The 12,224-nt window shown below is 60.9% G+C and overlaps 1 protein-coding gene across 1 annotated transcript in view; it reads right to left on the bottom strand.

The window, feature by feature from the left end:
* Nucleotides 1-2,298: 2,298 nt before the first annotated feature.
* RXRA (retinoid X receptor alpha) overlaps nt 2,299-12,224 on the bottom strand; it is a 105,737-nt gene continuing 95,811 nt past the window's right edge. Inside the window, exons 8-10 of the mRNA XM_063081784.1 lie at nt 10,133-10,224; nt 8,099-8,204; nt 2,299-6,385 (exon numbers count right to left, since the gene is read on the bottom strand). Coding sequence (XP_062937854.1) covers nt 6,238-6,385; nt 8,099-8,204; nt 10,133-10,224 — 346 coding nt within the window. The 3' untranslated portion in view covers nt 2,299-6,237. The remainder of the gene's footprint in view (nt 6,386-8,098; nt 8,205-10,132; nt 10,225-12,224) is intronic.

Below are 12,224 nucleotides of genomic sequence, written 5' to 3' on the forward strand. Positions count from 1 at the left end.
GGCCCCCACTCATCTGTCCTGAGTGCCCACCACCCGTGCCAGGGTCTCTCTGAATCAGGGTGGGGGGGATCACTGCATTTCCCACGCATGCCCTTTCTGCCATCACTCTGTCTGCTGGTGGTAGGGCCTGGTATATGATGGGTGCTCAGTAACTCCCCATCCAAAGCCATGCACCCCTCCCCCACCACGGTGGCCTGAGCCCCTTGCTCCCACCCCAGCCTCTGAGGTTACAAACCCCAAGCCTGTGCTGGCTCGGCCTGTCACTGCCTGATTGCGCTGGTGATAAACTTATCAAGCCCAGCATCTCTGGTCCAGAGGGACTGCCCTGGGCTGGCGTCACCATGGCAACCAGAGGCAGCAGGGAGGCCTGAGGCTGGGTTGCCACGCGATGAGGGCGGGCAGCCTGAGGTTTCTGCTCGGCTGGTGGGAGCGCTGGGTGGTGCCCATGTCTCTGCAGAGTCACCAGCTCCCATCCCTGTTCACCCCAGAAAGTCCTGTATTAAAGCCCTGCCTAACCTGGAGTCACTGGCTTCTCAGTCCCGCCTTACCCCTCTGCCCTGTGGAGATATGAAAAACCAGCACCAAGGGACTGGGAACCCGTAAGGAGCGTACCCCTCTCCTCACCTTCCCCTGGAGACCCCAGCAGCCCCTGCTCTGCACCTGCACACCCGAGTTCTCACCTTTTATCCCCTGTGCCCTTACCTGACACCTGCCTGCAGGGTCCACTCATTCATTCCAAAGGAGGCCGTGCCCGATGCCCCAGGCATGGGAAAGAGAGGAGAGGGAGTCATGGGACAGGACCAATCTCCAGCCAGTGGTGTCACACAGTGGCACTCAGTAATGTGGGTATGTGGAAGGCAGGACAAGAGGCTCCTCTACAGGAGGCAACACCCCAAATCTCTAGTCCCCGGAGTAGACTCCTTTCCAGACCATGGAAAGGCCCACATGACTTACATATGCAAGATTTTATTATAGGAAACCCCAGTGGGCTGGGCCCCACAGCCAGGTCAGCAGGGGGCCTGCTGGCTCAGAGGAAGCAGGAGAGAACCTGGGGACCTGCCTTCCCTCTGCGTCTCCGAGAGCTTCCATGGCCACCTTCTTCCTAGGATGGCCACCCTCATACCTGGGCCCCTCAGGAGAATCCCAGATGGTCCTGGTGACAAGGCAAGGCCCTGATGGGGGTGGGGGGGCAGCCTGAGGAGGCCCCTGGCAATGGGCAGCATCTTAAGCGATTAAGATGCAGATTAAACAGACGGCAGGTCATGTAAAGCTTCCCAGGGTCCCATGGCCGGGGCCCAGGGAGTGGCCCAGAGTACTGGGGTGCAGCCAGTCTCTCAACACACCCCAGGAAGGGGGAAAATGTCGGTGTGGGGGTCTCGACTCCACCATGGGAGGCTGGCTCAGCAATGCCCCCCAACTCCCTCCCCTACTGCTGTCAGTCCTTCTCAGGCTGTGTGTGCAAGTGTGTGTGTGTGAGCAAGCATGAGTTCTCTGTGCATGTGTGACTGGATGTGGACATGTTGAACATGCTTGTGCATGTGTGTTGGTGTATGGCGGCGTGTGTGCGAGCGTGTGAATATGTTTGCATGAGGGTGGGTGTGAGTGTGCTTACACGTGAGTGTGCGTGTGCGCGCATGCACGTGTGCTCAGGGGGTGGTGACATCAGGAAGCCCCGGCCCTCACACTGCTGACTTTTCCACCTTAAGAGTCATCCCCAGGAGCTGCCCTCACTCCAGGCAGGCCACAGCACCACCTACACACCTTGGGGCAGGACCCAGGCCCTCAAGTCCCTGCTCCCAGCTCTGGGTGCCCGCTGCCTCCCCAGGAGGCTGCCTGGCTAGATGGGGGCGCATGAGGGTCCAGGCACCATCACCAAACTCGGGACCAGGGGCAGCTTAGCCTCCAGACAGCGTGGAGACAAAGGGCATTTATCACAGGAGATGGCGCAGATGGGGCATCATTAACCTGTTATTAACCGGGCAGTCAGATAACATCGTGTATTTTGTAGCCCTCCGTGTGAACCTCCTGCCCACTTGGGCCAGTGTGGACACAGGGCTTGGTGCAGGCTGCCCGGGGCGGAGCAGGGCAGGTGGCCACACGCCTGGTGCCCATGCCCTCTCCCAACGCCTCTGCATGGGCCCCAGCCCCAGGGTAGCTGCAGAGCCGAGACAGGGCAGCTGCGGGCTGCAGGCAGGGGACTGACGCAGGCCCTCCTGTGCCAGGTGGTGGCTGGCTCCCAGTAGCCCTCTCGTGTGACCAACTTCCAAACCCAAGCAGGAAACCCCATGCAGAACCAACTAGCACTGAATGGCGATTTATTTTTAAACACTCGTAATCTGTCTCTCTTCTCACATTCTTCCTTCTCGTGTTTCTTTTCCACGATCTAACACCGCTGTTCGTCAAACCCTGGCATCTGTGGCCGTGATGTTTTGGAGAACAATTACATAGGGAAGTAATTTCACAGTCAGAGTCGCAGAAAGGCCGGCCAGCAATGGGGACAGAACAGAGCAAGGCTGTAAAAATTACTCGAAAGGGGAAGAAAACCCTTGAAAGTCTCAGGCCCACCCTCCTGCCCCAAAGGAAAAAACACGTGCAGCGGTTTCGATCAAAGCCTCCAGGCCACGTCACGAGAGCCCCTTCCTCTGCGGCTCCACGCCAGACCGTGTCCCCCAGGAAGCCTTCGCCCAACGTCCAGAAACAGAAACAGAACCGACCCCCAGCCCCCCACACCATCCAAGTATACATGAGGGATAAAATTACATTTGTACAAAAATAGATTTTTTTACCTTTTCCAATGCTTTAGACATTTTCTCTTATCCTCACCCTTTGTGGATCTGTCGTCCTCTCTAAGGATTAGCTATGTGTCCCAGCTAAGGCGATGCTAAAGGTTGGGAACGGCCGAAGCTGTCTGCTCCAAAGCATCTTAAAATAGATGCATCTCCTTGCCTTGAGATATTCATTCGAACCCAGATTTCACCCAAGGAGGGGTCCTTATGTACTTGCTTACATGAAGCAAATTTAGAGGAAAACGGGGAATCTCGATTAAAAATAAACACACAACATGGGTAACCGCTCCGCGTCTCCTGCGTCGGCGGCGCCTGCTCTCCACACACAGCGTCTCTCTGTACAGCACATACATGTTTACACCACACATCTGCGTGGACGGGAACCAGGTCGTGAGCCCCAATTCCATGATGGGGACAACATCAGCTCATTACCCACTGGCTGCTCACTCCGGCCGGGCCCTCCTGGGGACCCCCACAGGGAGGGGGCTGAGGGGTGGTCTCCAGACTCTGCCACCAGGCCACCAAGCTGGAATCCTTGGGAACGCCATACTTGGAAAACCAAAGGTGTGGGGCCATCTTTCCCAGAGACCATGTGCTTCCAGGGTGATGAGGGCCAGCCGCTGACGTGGGGCCCATCTGGGTGAAATGTCCCCGGGCAGGCCAGCTTCCGAAAGCTTCCTGAGTGGGACCAAGCAGGAGCCTGGCTTTGTGGTCATCCTCACTCCTCAGCCATGGCAGCCCCGTGTGCACGTCAAAGCAGGGAGGTGACAGAGCCGAGGATGTGCCTGCAGGACGGGGCTGGCCCGGGAAGCGGCGCTGCGGAGAGGCAGCCTCGGTGGCAGTACTCGCCCAGCCGGGCCGAGGCGGGAACGGGCACGGGGCGGCTAACGAACTGGTGTTAGTGCTATCTTTAGAAAATTAAAGATTGTCCCACCAAAATAATAATAATAATAATTACAAAAAAAATCACCTTAATTGAGCCAGATTGGTAATACTACTAATGGTCTGGTTAAATAAGAATCCTACCTCTACTGAGTAATGTGCGACTCCCCACATATCACCTTTTCAAACAAACAGCGTCACACATATAGTGATGACAACAAGGAAACTAATGACAAGGGGCGGGAGCCCTCAGGATGAGGCTGAGACAACATGGGTGGCGGGGGTGGTAGTTAAGGCTATGGGGCCAGAGGGATGGGGACTCTGGTTTCAGGAGGGGGTGGCCCGGGAGGCTCAGTGCTTAACAGGCAGCCATGGCAGGAAACTTCCCAAGAAGCAGCTGACCCCTGCAACGGAAGCCCCTGTCCCTGGGTTTCCTCCTCTGGAGCCACTGATGTTCCTCTGAGGGCCCTGAGGAGCACATGGGGAACCACGTATGGCCGGGACCGGGTGTGAACAAAGGGTGCATTTGGCTGCAGAAGGCACGAGGTGTTGGGTGTGGATCTCAATGGCTCCCACAACCAGGGGACCCAAGAGGGCCCACGTCAACTCTGCCTGTTACCACCACACCCCAGAGGCTGCCCAGACTTTCTGGTAGAGTCTGGGAGGAGGAAGAGCTGGCGAGGGCCCTGGTACAGCTGTGGGGCTCACCTGTGCACCACCTCTGCCTCGGGACGGCAGACCAGGCAGGGGACACCTCTCCCCAGCCAGCACGCTGAAAGGCAGGGGTGGGGGGGAAGGGAGGGAGATGTTTCTGGAGACTTGACAGCCTCTGTCTCAAGCAGACAACCGCAGTTTCCTCCAGGTGCCCCAGCTCGGCTCTGACTAGGGACTCCCGGAAGGCAAAGAATGGGCACTTTCTTCCCCAGAAGCCTGGAAAGCTGCCTTTCCTGGATGCCTCCCCGCCCAACCCCTGCACAACACCCTTTCCGCACTGAGGAAGACCCCATGAGAGGCACCCCGCACGCCCCCGTTCCAGCACCGCTCCTGGGAAGACAAAACCCTTCCTGGCAATGCCCCGCTGCCCACCCCCATTCGGGCACCTGCTGCTGACAGATGCTGAGCCCGTGGGTCTGAGACGTGAACATGGAAGGTACTCAGGCCGGAGGGAGGGCCTGACAGTGCAAAGAGGCGTGTTCAACCTGAGAGCGCCTGCACCACCAGAGCAGAACGTGCAGGCCGTGCCGGCCGCAGAGCTCCCTCAGCCACAGCGGGTGCTGCTTGGACTCCCACGTAAGGCTCTGGGTGAACGATGTCATCCACAGACCAGCTGGGCTGGGTGGTCCCAAGAGGACCTGTAGCCCCAGGCCTGAGGACACTGGGCCTCCATGGCTCTTAGAGTCCAAAATTCTTCCAGACAGAGCCAGCCAGCCAGAGAAAGTGGCCTGAGCAGGGGTCTTACCCAGCGCCCAGTGAGTCAGCCACTCTGGGGTGGCCCAGAAGCCTCTACCAGGACGCAGCCACGTCTGCTCCTGCCACATGGCAGGCCCCCTGCCTCCTTCTGAGGGAAACCGGCCAGCCACCCTCTCCCCTCCCCGCCCTTCAGGCCTTCCTGATAGCCGACATCTGCTGAGGGGTCATCAGAGCCCATGTGAGAATGGCCATGTGCTTCCAGCAAGACCACTGGGGCGACAACACATGACCCTGCCCGAGACTGGGCTAGCCCTCCAGGAACCAAGCTAGCCCTGGTCCACCTCAGACCGAAAGAGAAGATGTGGGTGGGGCAGAGGCCAGGGCACCACGGTCTGGGCACCCTGGGTTGAACAGGAGCACATGGCAGGGAGAAGCTGAAACCAGGACAAGAACGCAGAGAAACTGAGGTGGGCGAGTGAGTGACCCTGTCCCCGCAGCCTTGAGGTGGCCCAAACCCTGCACAGAGGTCAGCTCACGTTCTCACTGCTTGGGATGAAGCCGCGAGCTATCTTTGGAAAATGGGCTGTTCTACCTTCACTCTGAGCAAAGGGAACCTGGCTTGTGCTGACTCCCCTCCCGCTGTCCCAGGGCGGGTGGGGCTCTTGCCATGAAACACCAGCCTGCTCCCCCCTGCCCCTCCTCCTGACACAGGGTGGGGCTCTCACAGGCTGGCGGGCACCAGCACTCAGAGCAGGCGAAGACAGGTCACTCCAAACAGAGAGCCGCTGGGGAGATGTGAAACCAGCAACCAACAGCAGCCAGGACAAAGCCTCTTTCCCGCTCCTGCAGCTCTACAGCTGGGGGCCACAAGACCCCTGTGAGCTGCCTTGAGCCCCCCTACGGTGAGCTTGATGGGGAGAGGCCTGGCTGGGTCACACCAGTTCTTGCCAATCCGGCTGCCGCCCAAGAAAGCCACTGTCCTGGGCCAAAGACAAGTAGTAATAAAAATCACGAGGACAACAATGCATCTCGCAGGCAGAGCAGTCACAGGCCGCACCCCAGAGGTCCACAAAGGCCAGGCAGGGAGGGCAGGGACAGGCCGAGAAGAGCAGCTGGAGTCCAGGCAGGCGGCCGGAGCAGGCGGGCGCGAAGGACGGGCCTAAGTCATTTGGTGTGGGGCTTCCAGCATCTCCATGAGGAAGGTGTCGATGGGCGTGTCCCCGATGAGCTTGAAGAAGAACAGGTGTTCCAGGCACTTGAGCCCGATGGAGCGCAGGGCGGGCAGGCGCAGCAGGAGCTTGGCGAACCTGCCGGGACAGCAGGGCCAGGTGAGGGGAAGGCGACCCACCCACCCACCCTCCGCCCTGGCACCGGCAGCCTCCCTGGGGATGCGCCCTGTCCTACAGCCTGAGCCCCCAACCATGATCTGCAGCATGAGACCCGCCTGTGCGGAGCCTGCAGGAGGAAGGAGTGGCATCTAAGACAGAGGAGACAGAAGAGGCCCCAGTGGTGAGGCAGTGGCTGCTGGGCAGGCTCAACATGGCTGTGTGAAGACGTTAAAACACGTGGGCTGCTCCAAGGGCAGCGGGGAGCCACGGCAGGACTTCATGCAGGGGAGAGAGCTACAAGAATGGATGTGAGTATCAGCAATGCCTCTAGCTGCAGCAGACGTCCCACGAGAAGCAGTGGGGCCTGTACCAGGAAGGGTGACAGGGATGGAGATGTGTGGGCAGCTCACAGGTGACATGCAGGGTACCGGGTGGGTGACTAAAAAGTCATGGGGGGCGGGGGGCACTAAGACTGGGTCTCCACTGGAGGTGGAGCCAGTCCTGAGTTGGGGAATTCTGGGCCTGAGCAAGACCCTTCCCCTAAAGCACTAGCATCTCTCGAGCCCCTCCCCACAGCACCTTTGCAGGCCAGGGCCACCCCTTCCGCAGAAATAGCTCTGCTGCATGGAGCTGGCTGCTGCGCAGGAGGGACACGTGATCCTCAGGGCCCTGTCCACACCCTGGGGAGTTTCCTGGGGAGGGACTGTTGGAGGGGGGGGAGTCTGGGAGGTTCTGGGAGAAGCAACGTCAGGGTCAGCTGGTCCTGCTTCAAGGGCAGTTGTCACCAAGGAAATGAGTGTGGGGATGCGGCCAGGTGTCCCTCCCCGTGCACACTGCCCAGTCCCCCCACACGGACCTTCGAGGGGCTGCAGGGCCTCCTTAATTATTAACGACGTCTCCTACTTCACGGGAACAGCCCGTGGCTGCGTGCCTCACGGTCCTCACTCCAGAGGCAAAAACTCAGCTTAGAGGCTGGAGTGGGTCCAGAGAACGGGCCGTTTTCTGCTGAGCTGGCGAGATGGGCCGTGGCGGGCAGCCAGGAAAAACAAGCTGCCGCCACCCCCTCCCGTCCGGGAAGCTTTAAACCAAACCAGATGAGGGCTGAGACGGCAGCGTGGACACGGTTAACTGTGTGTGTGCCAGGAGGTGGCTGGGGTGGCCAGGGAGGCCTGGGTATCCACCTCACCCAGCCCCTCCCTTCGAGAGGCAGAGAGGAGGGGCAGGACCAGGACAATAGGCTCAGATCCCAGGAGTCCACGAATGCTTCTCCTGGACACCTCCCGTGTGTCCAGCCCCGTGGTCTCAGAAATGAGAGAGGATCCCCACCCTGCCCAGGTCCACAGCCGAACGTAGGAGAAAGCACCTCTGAGCTGGGGCCACACCATCCATCCTGCACACACCTGTAAAGCACCGACTGTGTGCTGGGGTTGCCTGCCTAGCGGGGCAGTGGCGGGAAGTGGGGAGCACGGCCTTCATCTACGTTCTCAACAAAGGCAAGAACCTACGACGTGCCAGTGCAGGGCCAATCCTTTTGGAGGTCTACAGGATAAGAGCACGGGGCGTGTGTGCCCGCTGGCCTGCAGGGCACTGCCTGCTCATTCTCACAAAAGGGCCTGAGGGCACCTCGCCTGGGGCAGGGACAGGGGCTCTCAGAGCAAGACTCCCCGTCTGTGCGGGCAGGGCAGGGCTCACCGTCCCGGCTGCTCTGGGTACTTGTGTTTGCAGTAGGCCTCCAGGGACGCGTACACCTTCTCCCTCAGCGCCTCCACCTCGGCTGGGTTTGAGAGTCCCTTGGAGTCTGCAGGGAGAAGCAGCCGCAGGTCAGAGCCCCTCGCCGGTGGGCTGTCCACAGGGACCCAGGCCTGTCAGGTCGTCTTCCCCAGCTTCCCCACCTAGGGCAAAGCAGGCAGCATGCAGTGCACTGCAGGACGTGGCTGCCCTGCCAGCTCCCACGAAGCCCAGTGGCAGTGGGATGAGTGTGGAACCTGCCACCAGGCTACCCTGGGCGCCACACCCGGCTTTGCCACTGGACAGCCACATGACCTTGGGACAGTCCCTTGACCTCCAGAGACTCAGTTTCCCCATCTGTAAGGTGTCAGTAATCTGCTCCCCACCCCACCCCCATTGCCGTGGTAACCAGGAGACCGTGGATGTCTTCACTACACTTGGGTCACTGTCCCACTGACCTCGATGGAAGCTACAGACCACGTCCCCAGAAACATCCAGACCCAAGCCGTGGAGAAAAGGCCCCAGAGCCTGTCCTCAGTGCCTGGGACTGTGAGTCCTGAACCCAGGCTGCGAGTCAGGACCCAGGGGTTGGGAGCCCAGCCTGGACAGAGACGCCAGCAACTGCAGCCACCAAAACCTCTAGGGCAATAGAGGCCTGCAGAGAATGCCCGGGGTGGCCTGGGGCCCTGGGATCCTCAGACACATCCCAGGCTCCTCCGCCTGTCCCAGCTCTAGCCAGTCTCCCCTCCCTCCCCTTCGGCCCACGCCCAGGCCCCGCTGGTGAACCAGCGCCAGCAGCCAAGCCACACAGGGGACTCCACCGGGTGGGCCAGAAGCGTGGCCCAGCCTCCTGTGCTAGTAGATCACGGCTGGAAGTACAGAATTGGGTGACGAAGACACGCCATCTCCACCCAGCCCAGTCCCACTGGGTGGAACTAACAAGGACAGGGAGGTCATCCTAGGAGCTCTGAGAGGACCTGTCCTCGTGAGCCCCCCTGCCTCTCACCCCCCGCCCCCCGCATCCTCAACCTGCTCCGTGTCCCCCACAGCCTCACAGCAGACGGTGCGGTGTTACCATACACTACAGTTCTGAGGGGCTTGGCTCCCCGTGGCCCCTACGAGAAAGCCCAGACCTGGCAAAACCCTCCAGGACCTGCCAGGCAGCCCCTGCCTGGCCAGCCCACCCTGCGCTCTGCCCTCCCTCCCACCTGGCCTTTTGCTAAACTTCACCTCCTGGAGGAAATGTCCTGCGCACCCTTGACCATGTGGTGGTCCTGCCATCGCAGGGCAGGGGCGGTCATGAGCACTGCCCACGGAACCCCCAGCTCCGAGAGAGCAGGCCTCGCCCAGCTGCTTGCAGGAGGACCTCCCACGCCGGGCATTTGCTGCGTGAAGGAGCAACACCCTCCAGCTTTTCAAGTAGAGAAGCCAGAAGCTGCCTAAGTGCCCTGCTGTCAGGTGGGAGGCCTGCCCCAGCCCCAGCCCCACAGCCCCTGGCCCCACACCAACACCACTGCAGGGGTCCTGGTCCCAGGAACACCCTGGACCTGAGGCTGGGGGATGAGGCTGGTCACCCCGGGCCTAAGCCGTCACCAACACCAGCCTGGAAGGCGGGGGCTGCAGAATGTCAGTGCCGGAAGCTACGTGCAGAGCCAAGGACTCCGCCGCACTGTGCCGAGGCACACTGGTGGCAGAGGCCAGATGGCCCAGCCAGAGGCCTTGCAGGAGCTCTACCAAGGGCGCCTTCACCGACAGGCGCTATCACAGGCCCCACCGCTACAGAGGCCACAGAAGCACAAGCCACCGCAGCTAATCCTCACAGCACAAGCAGGCAGTGTGACTGTCCCTCTGCTGCAAGGATGACACAGAGGTAGAGGCAGAGGCACGGGTAGGCGTTTGCCCCACCACAGCAACAGCAAACAGCACAGCCGAGGCCCAGGTCTGGGGCTGTGAAGAGGGGCCCGGCGCAGCACAGGACCGCAAGGTGGCAGGCTGTACCGGGGTTGAAGAGGACGATGGCGCGCAGGCAGCCCAGCTCCGTCTTGTCCATCTGCATGTCCCGCATCTTGGACACGAGCTCCGTCAGCACCCTGCAGGGGACAAAGGCAGACACCAAGCCCGAGTCAGACTGTGCTCTCGCCAGGACGCCACCCCAGATGTGCCCAAGGACTCAGGGAACCTGGTGTGGCCCCACAGGGCAGAGGAGACGGTCAAGGCCAAGCCGGGGAGCAGACCCGACCACCAAGAGGGAGAAAGCTTGAACACGGGCACAGACACCCCCACAGGCCTGCCCCAGCCTGCACAGAGGGTGGGCTTCTCTCCTCTCCCCTGAGGGATTTTATCCTGGGAACTTGGACACTAAGGAGGGACCTCATGACAGCTGAGCCTAGGTGGGCCAGGCCTGAGTCCACTGCCTCCCAGGACCAGCCAGACCCTGGGTTGTCTCTGCTCCACTGCAGACCAGGCTCCACGGCCTGAAGCCGAGCTCTAGCCCGCGCGGCGGCCGCTCTCTGCAGCCCATGGAAACCTTTCCCCAGGATGCGGCCTCCCTGGGTGAGGTGAGGGGTTTGCTGGAGGGGAGGTGGGTCCCACTTGTCTCCAGCCATCTGCTTCCATGAGGGGAAAAGGCCACCCACACAGCCTCATCAGAGAGGTGGAGACCCGCTGGTGGAGGCTGCCCCAGCCCCTGTAAGAGCCGATGACTGAGTTCTGAACCCCACTGGCCCACCTGCAGCACACCAGCTTGGCCACACGGAGCCCTGGGCCTCCCCGCCCTCAACAGTCTGTCCACCCACATCTCGACTGTCGTGTCCAGAGGTGGAAGTGGGCAGTGAGGCTGGCACCACAGGGGAGGAAAGAGGGCAGTGCCCAGGGGGCAGGATGGCCACCCCCAGAGGAGCCCGGGCTTTTCCCTGTGGGCCAAGGGGAGCCCTGAGGGTCTATAGGCTGGAGAGGGTGGTGGCCGCTTCCTGGGAAAGATCTGAAAGTGCCTGGAGGACGCAGTGGGGAGAACAGGAGCTCAGTGGCCCCGCAGCCTCTGGGGCCCGAGTCGGGATGCCAGACGTCCACTCTCAGGCAGGGCACACAGCTGCAGAGAGCGTGAGAAAGCCCCAGGCCACCCGGGCAACTCGCACCCCACTCACATGGAAGGCGAGGAAAAGCGGGGGCCTCTCTGATCGTTGCTCTGGGACCCCAGAGAATGTATCCCGAGACCTCCGTCACCAGAGCTGCCAGCTGGGCAAGCGGCAGGGGCTGTGCTTCCCAAAGCCAGGAGCCAGAGGGACGTACCCTCTAAAGCAGCTTCTGAGGGCGATACACACCCCCAGCAGCCCCTTTTGGTGGCTCTCGTACGTTAGCCTGTTAAAGGCCCCGAGAAGTCCTGCAGCAAAGTCCCTTGTATACCCTGTTTAAACCAGCATTTGCCCGCTTATGAGGCCACAAGCCCTCTGCATTTGGTACATGCTAAAGCTCCAGGCTGGCTTCAGGCTGACTGTCTGTTCCACCTGAACCATGCTGTGGGCCAGTGAGGTTCATGCATTTATTCCCCCAGGGATGCCAGTGGGTGGCCTCTGCTCACCTCCAACTCCAGGGCTCTCACACTCAGGGGCTCACCTGGGACCCCTCTTGCCACCTCCTCCCCTCACCTGCTCCTCTCCACTCTGTGCTCCTAGTGCGGAGGCCCCCGCCCAGGGAACCCTGTGATGCCCCTTCCCTGGCTTCCCTGCTCTAGCAGCTGGAGCTGACATCTGGGTCCCCAGAATGCCCAGGCTTGGCATGGGCCTCTGGGCTCTCAGACACAGACTGCCCAGAGACAGGGACAAGGAAGACACCGTGCATCATGCCCCGTGGAGGTGAACAGGCCCAGCATCTCAGGACACTACCCGCCAATCAGGACTACCTGCTCCGATGTGTCGCTAAGAAGTAGCCGAGGTGCAGACAGAGGGGAAGGCGCCCGCGCTCTGCCAGGGCTCCGTGGCAGCAGCACTGCAGGATGGGCTCAGGGCACAAGCCACGCCTCAGGCTGCGACAGCATCCCAGTCACAGCACAGAGGAGTCTGTGACCCGCCAAACGGAACAACACTTCTATAAA

The sequence above is a fragment of the Cynocephalus volans genome, chromosome 17, assembly GCF_027409185.1.
Source record: "Cynocephalus volans isolate mCynVol1 chromosome 17, mCynVol1.pri, whole genome shotgun sequence".
Lineage (NCBI taxonomy): Eukaryota > Metazoa > Chordata > Mammalia > Dermoptera > Cynocephalidae > Cynocephalus > Cynocephalus volans.